General features: G+C 41.0%; 1 protein-coding gene across 1 annotated transcript; it reads right to left on the bottom strand.

The window, feature by feature from the left end:
• Positions 1 to 428: 428 nt before the first annotated feature.
• pgfb (placental growth factor b) lies at positions 429 to 17,129 on the bottom strand. The gene is made up of 7 exons (XM_034111561.2): positions 16,554 to 17,129; positions 4,170 to 4,206; positions 2,205 to 2,401; positions 2,018 to 2,097; positions 1,730 to 1,759; positions 1,555 to 1,623; positions 429 to 1,464 (listed from the first exon to the last, which is right to left on the bottom strand). Exons 1-7 carry the CDS (start codon positions 16,614 to 16,616, stop codon positions 1,443 to 1,445), a joined length of 498 nt encoding a protein of 165 aa, XP_033967452.1. The 5' UTR covers positions 16,617 to 17,129; the 3' UTR covers positions 429 to 1,442.
• Between the last annotated feature and the right edge of the window lie 4,444 nt (positions 17,130 to 21,573).

Genomic DNA, 21,573 nt, shown 5'->3' with positions numbered 1-21,573 from the left:
CCAAATTCAATTCTAGACAATAATGGTTTCCTGCTGCTACACCAATACGTTTGGAGAAATATGTTTTTTAAATAATGATGGTACCATTTTATTTTGCAAAGTCAGTATAATAACTTCACAGATATACAGTGTACTGCTACCATCATCACTTCACACATCCATTGTATCCTTGTATATTACAAAAGGTTCGGACATTTTTATTTTTCTGTGAACTTTTCTTATAAACAATTTTCAAAAACGTCCCAATACTTGTTCTTTGGAGCTCTCTTGAACTCTGGCCAACAAATGAACTCAAATTGTTGGCTATTATTTATGTAGAGTGTGAAAAGCTTCATGACAATGACAGCAATCGACTTTTACTTACGATTAGTCATTGGTACCGGTACGACTAGTCTGTATTTAATAAAATAAATCACACAACCCAAACCGACAATCATAACAATTTAATTACAAAATAAATATTTCAATGAGATAAAAATACTCACACAGTAGAAATGTTACTTTGTACATTTTCATATAGATGTTCTTTGTGTAGGTAAGTACATAAACAAAAAATACAAAAGGACATTGTTTTACATGTTTACATCGTTTTACATACTTCAATTGATCTCTTTCTGACTACAGTGATTATAAATATAAGGCCTAGGTGCAGCACCCAAGCTGTTTTGGGCACCACCATGCCAAATTAATGTAAAGCCAATGTGGGGAGCATCAACATTGACTTTTCCAATAACTAATTTTCTGATTTTTGCCCCCATCCTGTTTATATGTAATATGCTCTAGCTTTTCCACATGTGTGTTCACAGATATGGTGATAACAGTAGTCCAAAATAAATGACATCTTTTAATTGAACAACATTAAATGATTTTGCAGGAAAAAAAATAGAAAAAAAATAATTTTCAGTTTTGAACACTGTTTCAATAAACACTAGAGGGAGACATTTCATTATGTCCTGTACAAAGCAGCTTCACAGTCCAACATAATATGCTGCTATGACAAGTCAAGGCGTCATGGATAATGTTTGAACCAAAGACGGTTGATAGTCAAATTATACTCAGCTGTATCAATAAATATAGAATCAAAACAAATGTAACCAACTTCAAACACCAAAGAAAGGACCAAATTACGGGTAAAGTAATAACTAGTGTAAAATAAAAGATTGTCTGTTTGGTTCTACATTGCACTAGCTCCCAGGGATGTCCATTGTGTCCGTTGTGTAACAGCAGTGATTCCACCAATCAAAACACACTTCCGACTGAAGCTTGTCATTAAAACACTCGGGCCATCGTCAGGATGACATGTCAGCAAAACAACCCAGCTGTTAGAGTCTCTGGCTGCAGACACAGTATTGATAGATAAGCGAGGGAGACTCTTGATGTTGATACTGGGTTATAAATTAATAGCGAGCCACACCGCAAATGGGGTTGGGTCGCCAGTGCAGTTACCTGCGAGGGTTCTGGCAACTGAAAAAAAGCACAAGAAAGAATAAGGCATTTTTATTGCAATTCATTTAAAGTTAGGGGTTGTATGCATTTATTTTAATGCGCCATCACCTGTCACACTCTTTTGGTTTTGGTTTTTGTTTCTCTTTTCTCTTCCTTCCTCGTCCTCGTTGCCTTTTCCTGCAATGTGAACAAAATTACCATCGAGCCTCCATTCTCTCAAATGGAAAACTATTATTCTTTAAAAAAATCGAGAAATTCTGTAGGAAATTATTCATGTTCTTACCTTTCAACTTTCACAATACGTTTCTTGACTCTGAAAACAAATCAATACATTTGAAAGAACAGCCAGCTGCAATCTTTGATAATTATTGTTAGTATTAAAAACCTTGTCTCCTAGAAATTACATTTAAGTTTGCTACTTATTAGTTTGAACAAATATGTTTTGCTATTAAGTAACTGATATGGCACTACTTTGCTGTTGTCAATTAGCAGAATGTAAATTCTAAAAGACAGGGTAAGTGTTTGTGTACTTATATATCTTTATGTCAAAAATAATGACTTGTTTTCTTACCTACATTCACATGTCTGATGCTCCACAAACGTCATCTCAACATATTCTTGACCGGGCTCTGATGGCCTGATTTTCAACAGCTGAAGGATAAAATCATTTAAGATTACCAAAAGAAGCAAACATCTTTCCTACAGTAATGGACGTTTAAGAATAATGATTACATAGCACCATGCCCTGCTTGTATTACCTGCATGGTGACGTTTGTGGTGAGGGTGGCATGGCACTCCAGGTTTTCATCCCCGCAGCAACCTGCACACCTCACAAGCGGCACACAGGCGGGGCTGTAGATGTGCTCCACCTCTGTCGGGTACTCTTGCACCACCTCCACCAGCTTCTCAATGGTCCGGCAGAAGCTGCGACCCCACACTTCTTGGAACATCAACACTATGGATGAGAGTGGGAGGCTGAGCATCAACCATTTTACTGTTACAAAGACGTCAGCTTGTGTCCTTTCTTGCCTCAAGAGACACATTATTTATATGGTGCAGGACTATGGTGATGTGTTGTATATGAATGCACCTGCATTGCCTGGAAAAGTTAGATGCCGCCTATCACAGTGCTCTGAGATTTGTTACTAACTGTAAAGCACTTACTCATCACTGTACCCTGTATGCCAAGGCAGGTCTGCCTTCACTAACTGTACGGAGGCTCAGTCATTGGTACATGTTTATCTATAAAGCCATGTTGGGTAAACTACCAACTTATATCTGCTCTTTGATCTCACAGAGCAAGTAGCTATTGCCTGAGATCCCAGGGTGTGTTTTATTACATGTGCCAAGTGCTAGGACTGTTGTAGGTACTAAAGCTGTGCTGCTCCTCTAGCTTGGAACACTATGCAACATTTTTTGAAACTGAGCATTTTGGTTCCCTTGCATCATTTTAAAGCTCGGATAGATGACATGTTATTAGATATCTGTCATTGTGAATAGGTTGCTAATGTATACCTCTGTAATTATGTTGTATGATGTCCTTTTTGTTTTCTGTTGTTTTTATGTGTAACCAATGTGCTGCAGGTGTCCCTTGAAAAAGAGATCGTTGATCTCAATGGGATTTTCACCTGGTTAAATAAAGGCTACAAACAAACAATGGTCTGTCCATGTTTCTTGCTTCTGTTCACAGTGCACACCAAACTGCACTGTTACACAAACAGTATCAGTAATTAACTTAGTAATCCAACATTGGCAACCTTATACATGCACACTGAAACATAAAATCAGTTGCAATACGCCAGTGTATATCCTGTTTTCATTTTGAAGTCAAAATGTGTGTGTAATGTACAGTTTCCCACTTTCCTGTGGGAGTATAAGTGTGAAAGTGTCCCAGTTGCGCAGTCTGGTGGAGGGGGGGGAACAGGGATGACTACGGCCGAACAAACAGAGAAGCAAGAGAAAACAAACATTGGAAACACGGTCATGAGCAGAACCCGGCTGGATCTGGAGCTGGGCCGCCCTGCAGGCACCTCAGGGACGGCAGTGAACCTCGGGGTCACCCAATGGAGCCTGATACCACAACAGCTGTTTATAAAAGCAGACAGTCTGGGAAGAGACGGCTGGAGAAGCATGTACGGCAGGAAGAGGAGGCCACAAACTATAATGTTGTACAACGCAAAGGCCACGTTACTTGCCAATTACAGCTGATAGTTGTCATTTTATTGCCACAAATGTTCTGCCTAGTCCTCTGGCTGCAGTTCTTATGTCAGTGTATTTTAATGAGCTACATTCATTTATAGTGATGCGAGGAAGGAAGTGAATATGAGAAGTAAGCAGTGGAGCAATCCCTGCTAGTCCCAACATGTCCTACCATTCTCTAAATTCAGTAAATATAAGTATTATTTCCAAGCTGGCATCCATCCGTTTGGTTTGCATCAGGCTATTGTTCCTTCTCTGTCTGCTTTACAAATATGGTTTGACAAAACAGTTTACTGTTTGAACTCAGGTCAGCACAGGAAGAGCTGAAAGAGCCTATCAGTGCCCAAGTCTGCTTCATCGGATAAAATGTAATGCATACATTGAAGGGATTTTACCTGTTTACAAGATTACAAATGAACAAAACATTTATTGATTTTATGGATTTGTATCTCTTGCTGTAGAATATTGCATTAAAAAAGCACCCCAACAAATATTACAGAAAGAAAACTAGGAGATATTCTTACCTTCAGTAGTATTGTGTATGACGGGCTGGGGAAGACTCTGCAAAACAGAAACGAATGTTGGTTATTCATTCAGGTTTGCTGTGTCTCAATTGTATAGTGTTACTGTTTACAACCTTATTCTTGAAAATGCAATGCATACAAAATATCATATCATAAAAACACCAAAGCCTGCAGACTGCAGTGTCACCAATACCAGACACTCAACTATCTGTATTCTCTAGTGGTTACAGCTGGAACTGCAGTGAAAGACAGGAGATGATCACACACCCTTTGTTCCCCCCTGCGGGGGAAAAGCCTTTCTGACAGGCAGCAAATCCAGTCTCTCATATATATCACGTTCCTCTGTGTGCCCAACTGTTTAGGTTCAAAACCTGTTTCCTGTGGTGTAAGATTCATCTCTCTATTTATTTTCCCATTGATGGTTTTCCCCTCCGTCTTGATTTTTCCCATCATCCCATGATAAACAGAGTGCATTTCTCATTGGCCTGGGAAAACACAAAACCTCTGGTTGACTCCATCGCAGGAAGGGAAACGTAAGTCGCATAAAATACCCTCCAGCAGAAGAGCCGGCGACAGACAACCTGCTTCCGCAATCTGTCCTCATCAATACTGCTGCGTTTGAGTTTTCGTATAACACGCACGCACACGCACACGCACACACACACACACACACACACACACACACACACACACACACACACACACACACACACACACACACACACACACACACACACACACACACACACACACACACACACACACACACACACACACACACACACACACACACATACACACACACACCTGATGACATTTATACTGTTACACTGTCTGCTCTGATTAAATGACAATGTGACATATACTAACACACAGACAGACAAGGAGCTTCCCATATGATTCCAAAAATTCTGATTACTGTAATGAGGAATGTCCCACTTTGACGATGATAATGATGATGATGATGCATTGCCACCATTTGACACTCACAGTAAACCTTTCTGAGGTTGTGGTGAATCTGTCACAATAGATAAGTGGCAGGAAAGGCTTCATATTTGGGACACATCTGTCCTCTCTGCAGCAGAACGCACTGTACAAAAGACTTCAGACCAGCTTCCAGTAAAACCACTTCAGTCCTCCCTGTTTATTTCAAAGTGGCTGGTTGTCTGGCTATAACGTACAGCTGTTCCTGTGACAGAAGAGCATGTTCTCTATAGAGTGGCGTTCATCGAACTGTGTCGGCTTTACAACAACACCACAGGATATAGGCTCAGTTGGCCGAGTCAGCTTCGTTCGCAGCATGCAGTCACAGTTCAGTTCAAGTTATTGTTAAAAAGTCACTTCCACTCCCGCAGGCATATGATTTGTACTTTTTTTTTTATTATTGCTGCACATCACAAGGGCTTCTTGGCTCTTGCTCCTGAGTTGCCGTTCAGAATTTGGCGAGGTTGGGAGGATTTTCTGACCTCGGTCATGGGTTAAGACCGTTAAGACTTGACATGGTGTGGAAGCATCTTTGGCATCTTCTGCGGTTCAGAAGAGAGGAGTGATCTGCCCATAAGAAGCTTCCAGATTATGAAAGGCTACATGAAGATCCTCACGTAGCCTTTCCCCTCCTCATGCACTGCCAGTAATTATTGTTTGTGATTTATGGTGACTGAGGTAATTTAGCTCTGGTGAGAAGGGAGCACCACTTTACATCAATAACTGTGTTAAAGTTGTCTAATAAATCTCAGAATCAGCATTGCTTTATAAGTAGGTCTCAAGGTTTGTTTCACTTCATTTCATGATGACCTCTGTTAAGGAGTTTTTGCATAACAATGCTGTTTGTCATTTCATTTATTATTTTCATAATTTAGATGTTAAGTGCTATGAGACCTCTGATTAATGGGAATACAAACACAATTGATCTGACCTGACTATAAACTCTCCTACACTGGGTTGTATTATGATATACCTCTACTCTGCATTACATGAAGGACATCTGGGATTTGGGAAATACAAACATCTTCTTTAAAGTGATTAAAAAAATGTATATTTCATCCTAAAATAAGACAACAAAAAAGGAATGGATTCATTTGTATCCTTACAGAAGACGAAACATATCCCACATGCTCTAAGTTTTGCAGGCTTGATTTCCTTAACAAGTCTATTGTTATATAGCTTTATTCTAGTATTAGAATAAACAATAAGGGCTGGGCAGTAGACACAACACCTTTATCCAGAAGGCCCTTGCTCAAATGTTCTCTTTTACAGCAGACATTATACTTTTCACACAGAGTGTACACAGTGTATGGGGTGGATCAGAGGATAAGGTTCATTTCAACTGGGTTTTACATTTTGAACAAATAAGCAAAGTCAGGTATAGTATGCTAGCATGGTTTGGTATTCTCTGTGTACATTTAACATCTAAACTGGCTTAGCATGTGGTGTATACACAGTCTGACATGAAGGTGAGTAGAGAAATGAGTCCCTCCAGCAATATATGAGTAGTCTGTTCTCAGGCGAGCACAGAGAATATCGCTTACTTTTTGGCAGACGATTACCCTAATGATTAAAAACTAATTTGTGCCTACCTCAGCAAACATTGTTTAAAAATGTTGCTTGAGACCGCAAAGGTTATGCAATAGCTTCATTTGATAGTGATTGTGAAATACATTGATGATATAAGGAGGGATTGTGCAATATGTTGCTTGTTATATCACTGGTTGTGAATATGTGTAATAATAATATTCACAATGGTAATGTACTTTATGAGTTGCTTTCGTTGTGTTGTGAATTCATAATATGACAAGGCAATCGCGTATTGCATATCTAGATGTCATTGTCTCATATTTTCAGTAAAAGCTATGCCAGTAGCCGTTCTCATTGGATAATTAACATGTTGGTATACGTAATCAGGGTCATGATCCCCCAGCCCAATGTGGTCTCAGAGATGTACAAGTTGTTTTCAGCCTTTAACATCTGCTTCTCAGAGATCTTCTGCTAAGCTGCACAGTGTGTTCTGTGCCCAGATTGTGTTGCAGAGTGAGGGGCAGTTATTTTTCAACAAGAGAGGTCAGATTAAACCATCTATTGCAGTGTGTAATGATTGCAAAGCCGCTTTAAAATATCCTATGTTTCTGGAGTCTCTAGTGAAAGTTTGTAAGCTGCTGGCTGGGAGTTTGCTCTGTCCCTGGGTCAGATCAGAGGACCTGTTGTGTCCCTGGGCTCCGGCTGTCAGGCCACAGAGGCTCCGGGCCTCATTACTCTCCACTCCCACACAGCTGAACTGCGTCATCTTTAACCTCTTTGCTTAACTCCATCTGTCAGAGGAAGTGCAACATGCGTAGGGAGCAAAAACAAAACATGATGGGGATCCAGAATAATGGTCATGAAAGATTTTTCAAAACTAAGGTTCAAGCTGGGGAGCAGGGAGTGAAGGCCCAGGGTCGGCGTCAAGGGGGGTCATTCGCGGGCCATGCCCCCCCAAATGAGTCACTGTGCCCCCCCCAACGCAGGGTGGGCAATCATATAAGTGAAAACGTTTCCACTAAAGGTTTTTTGTGTGAAATACATCAGAAATAAATAATACAAATATGAAACACAGCCTGAGGTGCACTGCTGCTCTCTGATTGGTGTGTTGCTTGACCAATGACCCCCGACCTTTGTTTTGTTAACATTACGTGGCTGTGTGTTTAGATGAAAGCCCAGTGGCGATCTGTTCATCTGTTACACTGATTATACAGTAAAGCCATCGAAAAGAATATTATATACAATACAGCAGTGTTGTAGTCAAGTCACCAATTCACGAGTCCAAGTCACCCTCGAGTCACCACTCTTCGAGTCCGAGTCCAAGTCCGAGTCACCAAGGGAGAGTCGTAGTCGAGTCCGAGTCCAAGTCCGAGTCACCCAAGGAGTGTCCAAGTCGAGTCCGAGTCCGAGTCATCATTACCTGTGTTCGAGTCCGAGTCCAATTCCGAATCACTTAAGAAGAGTCCAAGTCAAGTCCGAGTCACAAGTCTTCATGTATTAATCTTCGTGGATATATGTTTTGAAATGTAGCTGCTCCTCTACATTGCTGTTATCCTGTCTATTGAACTGCTGTGAAGCGAGTTTGGCTACAATTCTTGTAATAGGTGCTATACAAATATAAAGCTTATTTCTAATATTAATATTATTATTATATATAAATAAACTATATTTAAAATGAGTTACCTTTTAGAGAAGTGATTATATTTGTATGCCAATATTTTCCTATGGTAAAGTTTTCGTTTTGCACTTTTATTTTGATAGTAATAAGATGGGGACTCTTATTTTGAAGGAACTTTTACGGGTTAAATCAGTTTACCGATAAAGATTTAGCCCCAGAAAGCACATGGCTACTTAGCATGCAAAATGATGTCATTATGCATGTTAAGTACGTGCTTTCGTTATCGGCTGAATCTTTATTTATTGATTAGATCACGTTACTCTGATGATAGTGTTCAAGACAGCCTGTATGTCTGAACTCGATCCTTAGAGTAATGTGTTACGGAGCCTTCTCTTCTAAATTGTTTCCACATAACGAGCATTTTTTCGCTGCTCTTTTCCAATGTGGAAGCAGAATGTGTGAAAGCATACAGCATGATGCGGGGTGTGTCTGTAGACATCTCTAGACTGGAACAGCGGGGCCCAGTACGTGAACTCGCCATACAGGATAGAGGACATCAGACTCCAGAGAAAATGTGCTCGAGTACGAGTCCAAGTCGGAGCGTCAATGTACGAGTCGAGTCCGAGTCATCGTGGGGGGGGAATTCACGAGTCCGAGTCCGAGTCCAAGTCATCCTGTGCGAGAATTCACGAGTCCAAGTCCGAGTCGCGTCAATCAGTGCGCGAGTCCGAGTCGAGTCACGAGTCCCGAAAATCGGCACTCAAGTCCGACTCGAGTCCGAGTCCAGGACTCGAGTACTCCATCTCTGCAATACAGTACAAGTAGCCTACTTCTGAGTCTCTGTGTTTCATTCAAGCTCGGCTCTGTGTATGTGTGGCACGAGCGCATTTTGTGAGTGCGCGAGCAGTAACGTGGAATGTTGTTGTTAGCATCTGGTTAGCTAGCTATGCTAACGGATATAAAGAGCTGTTTCTACACCAAGGTGGAGGAGAGTCCTCTCCTGTCAGACTGAGAGGATCGTATAACTTCAGCTCAGTGAGGTAAGGACTCTCTCAGTGTTTAGATAGTTAACTTTAGTGTAGGTTAACTCAGTGGGTCTCAAACGGTTTGGTCACCATTTATGTAAACAAGTATTTGCGAGGAATAGGCTACCTTTATATGATCATATAGTTATTAAAGAATAACTGAAATACGGGTATGAAATACTATAGGACAGTAACACAAGAATACAGTTTAAAAGGGGAGTGATTAGTAAAATATCCATAAAGAAAAAGTAAATCTGTGTACAGTTCTGTTTCATATGGATGCTGAGAGATGTAGGCTATCCATAGATCTCTTCATTTAGCTCTCAAAGTGCACCAGATTGATGCATTTAACTTCAATATTTAAAAAATAATCTTCCCGGGGGAGCATGCCCCCAGACCCTCCTAGAGGAGGTTAGGTCCACCCCCACCTAAAACATGTTCACATGGATAGGATACTAAATACATTTTCACCCTTTTTATATGGTGGCCTATGTCATATGTTTCTGTTTTGGTGGTCGTGCCACAACCGTGCATGTATGCACAAGTCATAGGTGCGCTATAAAATAGCACTACATCCCTGCAATGTGTGTGAAAAACAATAGACTTTACAGCATGTTTTTTGAAGTTGAAGTTGCGTTGGTGTTTGTGTGTTGGTTGTTGACGGCAGTGTGTGCCCCCCCTTGGTAAATGATTGCCCCCCCATTTGATTTGTTCTAGAGCCGACCCTGTGAAGGCCAGTTCCACAGCAGGTACTCTGGACACTAGCCAAAAAGATCTGGAGAGCAGCCAGCATACTTCACAGTTTGTTTCCTAAAGAAAACAGAGACGACTTACAGATGAAGTAGAAACTAAATCTAAATCAAATGCACATTTGAGTCTTTGCCATTTTAGCCTAAAAAGATGGGACACTGCAATAAAAAATTACGCAGAACTGGATTAAGTCATCCAAGATTCTCTCTTTCATTGGATTTCAAAACAAGAACAGTATAGATGAGCATTGTTTTCTTTCAAAGAACATTTAAAATGAAGGGTATATACTGTAATCAGCCAGAGTATTTCGAGGTAATGGAAAATGTATTGTTTTATCGCATTAAAAAATAAATGTTAAAGTGGATTCAAGATTAAATATTAAAGATTGAAAGGTTTATTGTTATATGGACAGTAGCTAAAGTGCAGAAATGGCAATGAAAGTCACAGGGTCCTCCAACATTGCAGCATAGTTATTATGGATAATTATAAAATCTGCTAATTTAGGTTAGGCTTGCTGGGAAACAACTCTTGTGGCTGAAACAATATCCAAATGTTTAGACTGTGGTGTATTTCCATCCGATAAAACCAACAATGTTCGACTGGCAGTTCTTTCACAGTTTGCACATTTCAGCTGAAAGCAGCTTATACAAGAACTTCCCCATATTTGGTGTACTTTGTGGAAAAGTGGGATTACTGTTCCAAATCCTTAGTAATAGAGAAAATAAATGTTTAACCATGGACACAAATGGTAAAGGGGTATTACAAAGGTGTAAACTGACGCTATTTCATCTGTGTATTAGTGAGTGATTATATATTTGTAATCCTCTAACAAGTCTCCTTCAACATTTGCGACAAACTAAAAAAGTTTGAACTTCGATAACTTCCAAACTGACTGACGATTGGGGTGCTATTTACTGAACCTGGTTTAATTTGGACTGAGTTTTTTTTCTTCAATCCTTCTTAACTTAAGTAAGCAATGATCCCAGCTAGATTGGGCATCATGCCATTATTTATACTGCTTTACTTAACTTTATTCAGTGAGGGTGGCAGTGTGGATAAACAGACAACGGATGAGATGCAGATTTATGGTTTGGTAAACTCTGTTGACTAAATCTGCAATTGATTTGGCGATGTAGGGAATGCATGCACAGAGAAAGTGGTGCAAAAAATCCCAGTAACCTGCTACTGCATCTAAAACGCACTGAAAACACATTTGTCATCAGGAACTGTGTGTGTCATGGTTCTGGCCTGACTGAAGCCTGCCTCTGAACACGAGACCACACAGGACAGAGAGCACTTAAGCAGAACGAGTGAATACAAACAGAGACGGCTAGACGAGTGAGAAACAGAGCTGCCTCCCTGCCTCACTGAGCCATCCTTTATCGAGAACCAGATTCCACATCATCAACACCATGACCGCAACATTAATTCTCAGGCTTCTCAAGGGGCCTTCAGGTCACTGTATCTATTCTCCGCCACTACAAAAGAAAGCAGGTTCTGTTTTGTATACAGGAGGTGGGCGAACCTACAACGACAGCGGTGCTTTTACAGGTCTGACAGTATCCAGCTGGGTCTCTAGGGTGGTCAGGTCAGGGCTTGTGATCATAGAGCTCCGCCAACACACCAACAAACTTCAACAGAACATGTGGTAAACCTGCCAAAATACTTTCTCAAGTTATCTGGCTGAATGGAGCCTTTGAAGTCCAGAGTTATTCCACAGATTAGACACACTTTTAGATGAGCTGCCATACAGAACACACAAATCTGTTCCTGCATGATTTTGAAATAAGCCCTAAACCTTAAAAGTACATTTCCACTGCAGTGAAACACAACATAGTAATAGTTCGACATTTTGGTATAAATACTTTCCGGTTGAGAGTTAGATGAGAATATTGATTGAAGTTCTTAGCATGACTTTAAAAATAACACTTCAGTTTTTGAATAGAGATTACAGGCATGTTTTAATTCTAACATATGCAAACTGACTCGTTGTTTATTAAATGCACAAATATGAGAGGTAGCAATCTACCACATTTACCATCTACCTCTCTGTATAAAGGCGAACATTAAAAAAAAGAGGCAAACATTGGCTGAAGGACTCCTCTTTTTAAGACTAATTTTTAAGATAAAAATAGAAAATACTTGGTTGTTAGTTTGAAAACATTACAAGCGATCATGTTTTCTTGAAAGAGTCTAGTGTTTTTGAAAAAACAACAGCAAAATAAGGTGAATGGGCGGACTTTTAGTCCATATAAACGTTGATTTAGATAAAGACCATTTCCTCTATAAGATCATTAATGGATGCACAAATGTCCCCCTTAAGACACACATACAAACACACACAACCAGTGTATAAACCATGCACCATGTCCGCAAGCATACACACACACACACACACACACACACACACACACACACACACACACACACACACACACACACACACACACACACACACACACACACACACACACACACACACACACACGGCACAGGTCTTGAGATAAGGCTGACCGGTGGTAATTGTGGTCTCTATTACAGTAAACGCTGTTCTCCCTGTGTAAACCACAGTAAATTACATCCAGATGGGAGATTAAAGCTTGCTGAGTAGACGGCTGCCCCGAGCGCCACCGCTCCTCCTCCTCTGCAGGAGGAAGGAGAAATCCATATTTCCTGATTGCGATTGTGGCCCTCCCTTGGGCCGGGACATTACAACTAGAGAGAAATACCATAAATAAGAGTCAGCAGGTCACTGCCACTGCATGGCCCATGCAGACAGCTGAACACAAAAATGCACAAGTGTATGAGAAAGACACAAAGCAGCGCTTGTGATTCTCAGAAGCGGAATCCTTATGTAAACCTTATGCTTACTGTTTAAGTTTTATGAAAAGCTTTCGCTGAAGATGCTTTATTGCAACTACTATAAATGTGACATCGTACCATCTACACCTGCCTAGTTATAAGAAAAACACACATGAACAAAAACAGACACATGTGTCTTATGCAGATGGTCAGACTCAAGCATTGTTTTGGTGCTGGCGTATAGGAAACACCTGTGTAATGTCATGTCCTCTCACACACACACACACACACACACACACACACACACACACACACACACACACACACACACACACACACGCACGCACGCACGCACGCACCCACATGCAAGAGGCAAAGCAAGGGCTCACTGCCTTCCTTTTTTTTTAATCAAAGATAACATGAGTATTTTGTAGTACATACAAACCGTTTCATAATCTCAAGAGGTTATGCTGACTAGTGTCTGTCAGGTTTGGCTGTGTTGATGCAAGATTGTACCTGCACTCACCATCATGCAAATACAGAGAAGGTATTGTACACAGACCGTTCCGTTCTATTCATATTAATAAGGTGGGAAAAAATACCAAATGGGCAGGACCCGACAGGTATGACAGACTTACGCATATCGCTTTTGATCTGCAGATAGAAGTACAGACAGCACAATACCAACACACACACACACACACACACACACACACACACACACACACACACACACACACACACACACACACACACACACACACACACACACACACACACACACACACACACACACACACACACATACAGTATGTGGTTAATGTGCATAGGAAGTCCCAATAATAGACCGAACAAGAGAGAGTGTCGAGGAACAAAACAGGGGATGGACTATGTTGGTAACTCAGTGACCGAGAGGCCACCATTGTTCCAAAGGGAAGCCCAGGTGCTTCCACCCTCCATCGAGAGCTATTAGTGGGACCATGACAGTTTCAAGAGGATGCATCCCATGATACAAAGCACACATTTTTGTTCTGTTGTGATAATCGTCACAATAAAAATATTGTTTCTAAGGCAAAAGCGTACTCACTAACTAAAGCCCAATGATGGTGGTACTGTATGATGTCTTTAGCACTTTCTTTAGAAGCGTAATATGTATTCTCAGCAGCAATTATTTCCTCAAATGCAAACTTTATACTCACCCTAACTTATTTTGAAATAAGTACACCCAAATGACTGCTTGTTTAGTGCTATCTAGAACTGATGTTATACTGACCTTTAAAAATACTCAAAAACAGCAGGGGAAAAATCCCACTTTGGGCAATTTGGTAAATAGACATGACTTTATTAATCACTCACACACACACACACACACACACACACACACACACACACACACACACACACACACACACACACACACACACACACACACACACACACACACACACACACACACACACACACACACACACACACACACACACACACACACACACACACACACACACAGAGCTCTGCTGTAAATCTCTGGTAGTAGAATTATTAAGCACATGAGGTTAACCCCACCCTCCCTCTTGGCTACTCAGTGGACATGAATGACGGCATGAGTCACGAGGCTGCTGACAGCCGCTCCAGCTGCGACGGTGATGAGAAATACTTATTTTCAATTACTGGCATATATTTACGGCTAGTGAATCCAAAGACAGACATGTATAAATTACATTATCAACCATACTGCCGATGTTGGCTTTTTCCACATTGGTAAATAAACTTGCCTTGCCTTGGTATGCTAAACAGTTTACTGTTGGAGCTGGCAGGACGGACACTTACTAGATGAGTCTCATTGTGACCCTCTGGCGTGTAAAGAGCGGCAAGCATGACTGTCGCTTGCCTGCGAAAAATCTGAAATATTAATTTCCTTTAACGTTTTTATGGCTGAATCTTCAGTGTGTCTTTGCACTTTGTCAAAAGAGGAGAGCTATACCTTCCTTTTTCAAGTTGTTTTTTCAGCATAAAGCAATTATTAACAACTAAAGGCTTAGAGAAAGACTTACGAAATAAAAAGGTCAGATCCTCACAGACAGGATGAGCTCAAAGCTTGTTGAATCTCAGAGTTGAATGGTTTACATATGCTGTCAGTCTTTTGAGCAGCAGGGGGCCGTTTAACCTGCTTCATGTTTTAGGACCTGGATTTTGTCACTCCTATTTTGACTGAGCAGGCCATGAGCTGATTATGAGGATTAGTAGAGATGTGGTGATCCCGTGCCTCTCCCTCTCACTCTCAGCTCAACAACAGCTGTAAAGACTCGGCCTGAGAATCTGGTGTGACATGGAGCTTTTTCCAACCTTGAGAGACCTGACTCCACATCTACATCTAAATGTGGATCCATCCATGGCAAAAGGGAAACTACAACAGACTTTATTTCGTTCAACTGGCAGCAGCAGTGTATGAAGTGTGACAGTAGGACTGAATGGATGCAAAAGTGGCCTGGTGTTGCATTAAACATGAGCGCCATCAGATTTAGCTGCCAGCCTTCAGCCACCTTGGGAGGAAATCAGAGACTGAATGGGTTCAAGAGCCTGAACGCTGGCACCAGATCAGCTAACCAATGGCACATCCTCTAACAAGTGTTTCTTCGCAAGCCTTTGAATGCGATTCTCACTCCAGTTTCAGCTCTGTCCTATTATGGCACATTCTCATTGTAAGACTCAAAGGCAATGCCAGGCAACAGAGAACAGAACATTCCCTGCAAGCCTGACAGTGATATGATAGCCTGAAATGAAGCTTCAATAGATGTTTTACACACACACACACACACACACACACACACACACACACACACACGCACGCACACACGCACACACACACACACACACACACACACACACACACACACACACACACACACACACACACACACACACACACACACACACACACACACACACACACACACACACCATTAAACATGCAGATGTATGCTGAGACGATTCAAGACAGCATGCAGGAGAAGCTGCAGGTGCAGATGTAAGATGAGGAAGTGTAGAAGTAAACTTGCTTTCCTGTTCCTGAGGCATTGCACACTTTTAGGTGTATCAGCTTGCCAGTTCACCAGTATCTGTTTAAAAACTACAGGTATTAACATGTAATGTTTGCTTATTTAAGGAATTTCTCAGAAATCAAGAGTGTTCCTTTGATGGAAATTTAAAATACAAAAAAAAGGGAAAAGGAAGAAAAGAAGAAGAAAAAATGCAAGATTGAATCCATGTCTGTGAAAAGTATGATTCGGCTGTAATTATAAGCTTAGCGAGATTCGCCAGACACAACGGTGAGTCATCACTATGCATCATGCCCACCACAGGCTGCAGAGCGATGCAGTTTGTCACGTTTCATTTTATGAATGAGCGGAGCAGCATGGTGCTCAATAAAAACGGTACGAAGGCTTCAAAGCACAATACTTGTATATTATAAACAGACTTTTGTTGACTCAATTATACAAACATGAACATTTAACAAAAAGCACGTTGTTTAATATTCCATATCACTTAATAGCTTGTAACTGTCATACTATCAGAACCACATAATCCAACTAAAGTATGAAAACATATGTGGTGAGTATAATTTCAAGATGTTTCTTTCTTGTTGAGCAGCAATAGTCACTCAATGTAACGTACCTGTGCAGGTGAGAGCAGCAGATAAAGCGTCACCGCAGTCTGGATGACGAGACCGAGTTTCATTTCGCAATGTCTGCGAGTGGAGATGGGATGATGGCTCCCGGTGCACACAATGAAACAATCCAACTAAAGTGCCACACTACTCAGAAAATGCTGACCGGGGAATTTCCTACTCATCCACTCCCGGTTGGTTTCATGTTGAGAATGAGTGCAGTCACGTAGCTCTGACGCCGCGTGTAACCTGATCAAGTGGATTGTTTGTTGTTTATCAATAAATAAGGCCCACAGGCGAACTCAGGTCAAAGCAAAATCCTAAAAAGACCTTTCACCATAATATGGCAGCCAGTTTTGACAAAACAATTTCATGGCAAAAAGTAAAAAAAGCAGTCTATTCAGTCCAAAAAACGTGTGACGATCCGCCCCGTGCGTAAAGTTGCACCGACAGTTTCAGTTCAGTTTCCAGTCGTGCTCTGAGCTCCGGTCTTGCTTCTAATTGCCCCCACACTACCTTTTTCACAAGCTGGCCATTTAAATCTCCTCCCCTTCCCTGTTCTCCTCTCTGCTCTGCTTCATCTGCTCTCATACAGCTCACTGATCAGATTTGTTTCTTGCCTCCTATATACACTCCAGTGTGTAATGACAATGTATTTGATGCTCTAATTGGTTATCAGAGATTATGGCACTGCTGGTGATACTTTATTTCTTAATTCTAGACAATACCACAGGTAGATGTAGAGCACAGACTTCTTCACAAGACTTTCTTTGAGAGCTATTCAGGCAAGGTAAACATATAGAGAGGTTTTGCAGTGGTGACAAACTCATTGCTGTCCCAGGAGGAGATTTTCCTCTGAGGCTTTAGTATTTGCACAGACAGAAAGGGAGATTCCATTACTGTTGACACGTAGAGTTAATCTTCAGTGTGAGACTTCTGTGTTTGGAGAAACCCTGGAACGAAAGGATTCCTTGTGGGCTTCCACACATTCCTTCAACAGTGCTGAATAGCTCTACTGGCTCCTGCTATTGTACAGACCACGCTCAGGAGTGTGGTGTTTCTAAACATCTCAGACACTTTAGGCAGAGTAAACCATCCCCCCATTACCATCATCCTGGACAGAGCATCAGTGAGAGCAAACAAGCAGGGATTGGGAAAGACATTTCCTCTAATTATACTGGGCAGTCTAACAGAAGTCCTTTTCTAAATCGTATCTCTAAATGATGGATACTTTTCGAAAATTCAAGGATAGAATTAAAGCAAAGTGAGAACTGGAATAAAGAGTTTTTCTCTTTTATCCCTTTGTACTGTTTCATCCACCATATTGCTGCAGAAATCTAAGCAACCACCCAATATTTCTCTCAGGCTTTATCAATTTTGTTACATGTATACATCAACCCAAAGCCAAAATAATGTTGTTGTGCAAGAGAAGTTCCGGTTTTGCTTCAAATATTTTTAAAAGAAGTGCTTATCATCTTCTTTCTGCCGACAGCAGTACCATTTGCTGCCAGGCTCTTCCAGCCGTCTTGCCATCTGCCCAGTGATCTACGTGTGTTTTTAAAGGTGCACAAGCTGATAGGGTTTATTAAGATGACGGTAAATAAAACAGTATAAACACTCGCTGAGAAGACAAACAACATGGTTGGAGTGAAGGCATATCCCAGGAGAAGGTGGTGCTGTCGGGTCATGAAACAACCTTCAGGCCCTCATTGCTTCTGCTGAAACTACAATGATAGTGTGAAACATGTGTCTTCATGTCGTTGTGTGTGAAAATAATTTGTTATATTCAAGGGAGACACTTTCATCAAAAATATGAAGATTGTTTGAAAGCTTTTCACTGATCTGGAATATGAAGATCAAAATGTCAACTAAACATCTTCTCTAATTGGGTTTGGTGATAAGGCTTTGTGATGGAGGGGATGTCAGCTGGTTGCATAAGTCCGTCTCTCGCAGGCTGCGGTGTCTCTTGATGTTCTGAAGACCAAACGGGTTGCTCTTAGGAACTGGTGCCAAAGTAAACACATTTCCACTTTGCTTTTGACCCCTCATTTTCCAAGATTGCAGAGTAAAAGGTAAACAGATGACCAACATTAATGATGTCCATTTATCATTTTAGGGGCAGCTTTTGGTTTCTTCCACAGTGGGGCCTTTAAGGGGAAGGTGGAAGGCCAGAGCCCATTACTTTGAAGGTTCTCATTATTAACAACAGTTTGAGCCCTGCAGTGAGAGCAACATTTCTGTGTATCATGGGTGTTTTAAAATGACGTGCCTCAACACTTTGACTGCTTCTGAATACATATTTTAAACACTAAAATTAAGAAAGCAAATGTACAAGTATGGAGAGGACAATCTGAACATAAGGCTTCTGGGAGATGATGTAATATGATTTTAGTCATGTTGGACCACCTGGACATCCGACCCAAACAGGATACCACAATATTTAACATCCAGACCTTTTCTTCCTGTCATTAATTAGACGTGACAAACCATGAATCCTTTCCTCTTGCGCCAACGGTATAATTGTGACGAAAACTATATTTGAAATGGTAAATAGGAAGTGCCCCGGCCATGAGTAAAAAGCTGCTTATCGTTGCCTAAGGCGATTCGCATTATATCACAACAAGGTCTTTCATTTTAAAATGAATGTCAAATCCTGTTTACACTTCCGCTCTACATTGACATATTTTTGTCACAGACACCTTTTTGTTCCAAGGTTGTCAGGTGTCATCCTGTTTTCATACCCATGCCTGTGCATGTATAAGCATTGTTACATTCCATAGGAAGCCAGTTAACATCTAAACAGACAATCAGAAGGTATTTTAGTCTGGAGATATCATGAATCAGTCTTTGGAGGAATCTCCAGATACTATTTAACTTTATGCAGCTGTTTCTTTGACATCACAATGTCAGTTGGTAACCACCTGCTATTTGAGGATTTCATTCTTCATGTCACGAGAAAATGTGGCACAGTTGACTTTGTTTCATCTGAGGAGCAATTATAGCAAATCATATGGTTAGTTCATTGCGAAACAAAAGCTTCCAGTGAGAGAAAAGCTATTGGTAAAGAGTTTATACATTAGCTTTGACACCACTAATTGGCTTTGTTTCCACAAGATTTGTATAAGAAGACTGATACCATTTTCAATGCATTAAACATTAAGCTAGGGTGAGGAGGTGGTTAGCTTAGCCTAGCTTAGCATAACTGGAAGCAAACCACAACAGCTTGCCTGATTTAGTCAATAGTTTTAAAACACTACCATCACTACAACATCTCATGAAGCATTGCATTTCATTTGTTCAAAAATGACTGTTTGTGGTGTGGCAAATTATGTTCTGCAGTTATTTTAGACACAGAAGTTCTGCACTAATGGAAAAACTGTTCATCAATCACTTTCTGAAGCACATGCAACTTCGTTTGAAACACGCAATGTCAGTTTTAGTGAGTGAGAGAAAGTTGAGCTTCAAATGTCTTGAAATTACATTCAGTAAGGAATGTGGATTTTCTCTGTCTCTCCATGAGGCTGTGCACCCCCGACTTACTGTGCAGAGGACCTGGAGCTGCAGCAGCGCTCTGAAAGGAAGCTGAATGTTTGTCTAAGATAAAATGTCATCACCTATACAAGCTGCAGGGACAAGGGCCTGCGGTTGGTAATATAGAAGAAGAAAAACAGCACTGAGAGCGAGTTATCACGGGCTGTGTCATTGCTCAACTTTATAAATGAAGAACAGGAACTGCGTGGAAGTGTTGCTGCAGTCAGAGAGCAGGTTATAACTCAGGCCTGTGGTGATACTCTAAATTCCATTAAGAGGTCCCACATGAGAAGCACATTCACAAGTTCATGGGTTAACGCTGTTGGTGGTTGCTCAGCCTGGGCCATTAAACGGATAACATTTCTATCATATTAGAACATTCTCTCCAAATTAAAACCCCAAAATGATGTTTAATTTGAAGAGAACTTTAACGCGAGCTCTAGCAGGTGTAATGCAGAAGCCATACTCTCTAACAAGCTTCCTTGCAAACTTATTTTTTCAGCCCTCTGACATGTTATTAAAAGAGATAAAGGAGGCAAAGGCTAATGGAATATACCCTTTAATAGTACGTGTTGCACTGCGATCTGAGATTGACAGTGAGATTAGATTTATTAGAGGGGGACACTTGAGTAAACATGAACTCAATCAGGCAGCTACGTTTACTGGACTGCAGTTGTACTTGAGTGCTGCTGTTTATTTTTTCAAGTTACAGAATGTTTTTTTAAACCTCAAATTAGTTTATCCTCCCTCAGGGGCTGTGTGTAAGAGTTTTAAAAGGTTCCCTCAGAAAACATACACATCATGAAGTAAAGCTGAATAAACTGACAGTTGTAACACTTGTGCAGTTACCATAAGCTTTTTTTTAAACTCAAACTAACATTTTTATAGCTGCACATGACTGCGACTTCGACTGTGGCAAAATGGCCGATTGACTGTCGGAAAAGCATCCCTCAGAGAAAAAGTACAGAAGTAAGCCGTGGCCTGAGCAAGTGTTAGGTGAAGTTCATCTGTGTGCAAGTGTTTACACAATCTGCAGCCAAACAAAATCGTATCACTATGATTTATTTATGTTTAGAGGAATACATGGACTCGAATGGCTATAGCTTGTAGAACAGGGAACAAACAAATTGGAGCAGAGCAGGGGGAGGGTTGGCGCAGGTCAAAGAGAGGGAAAGTTAATAACTTGAACAAATAAATATTACAGCACACTGATGGGAATTTGGCGGCAGTGCCATTTATTATCATCAGTTAGTTCAGTTTGCTCAAAAATAAATGTCCGAGCATCTCACTGCTTCGTTGCTACTGTGCACTTGCTGGTGCTGGTTCCATTAATCAAGACAATGTGTATGTTTGCTGTTTAACCTGCGATTGAGTGTCTGGTCTTCAAGTGTTGCTGCCAGGGAGATGCTGGAGACAACCAGTCCCAGATGGCTCTGTGCCTTGAGGGAAAAGATAAATGAGGACCACCAGGGTGGATAAAACAGTCGGACAGTTATA

This window comes from Pseudochaenichthys georgianus, chromosome 22, assembly GCF_902827115.2.
Source record: "Pseudochaenichthys georgianus chromosome 22, fPseGeo1.2, whole genome shotgun sequence".
Lineage (NCBI taxonomy): Eukaryota > Metazoa > Chordata > Actinopteri > Perciformes > Channichthyidae > Pseudochaenichthys > Pseudochaenichthys georgianus.
Note: the sequence above shows the minus strand (reverse complement) of the source record. Positions and strands in the feature narration are given on the sequence as shown.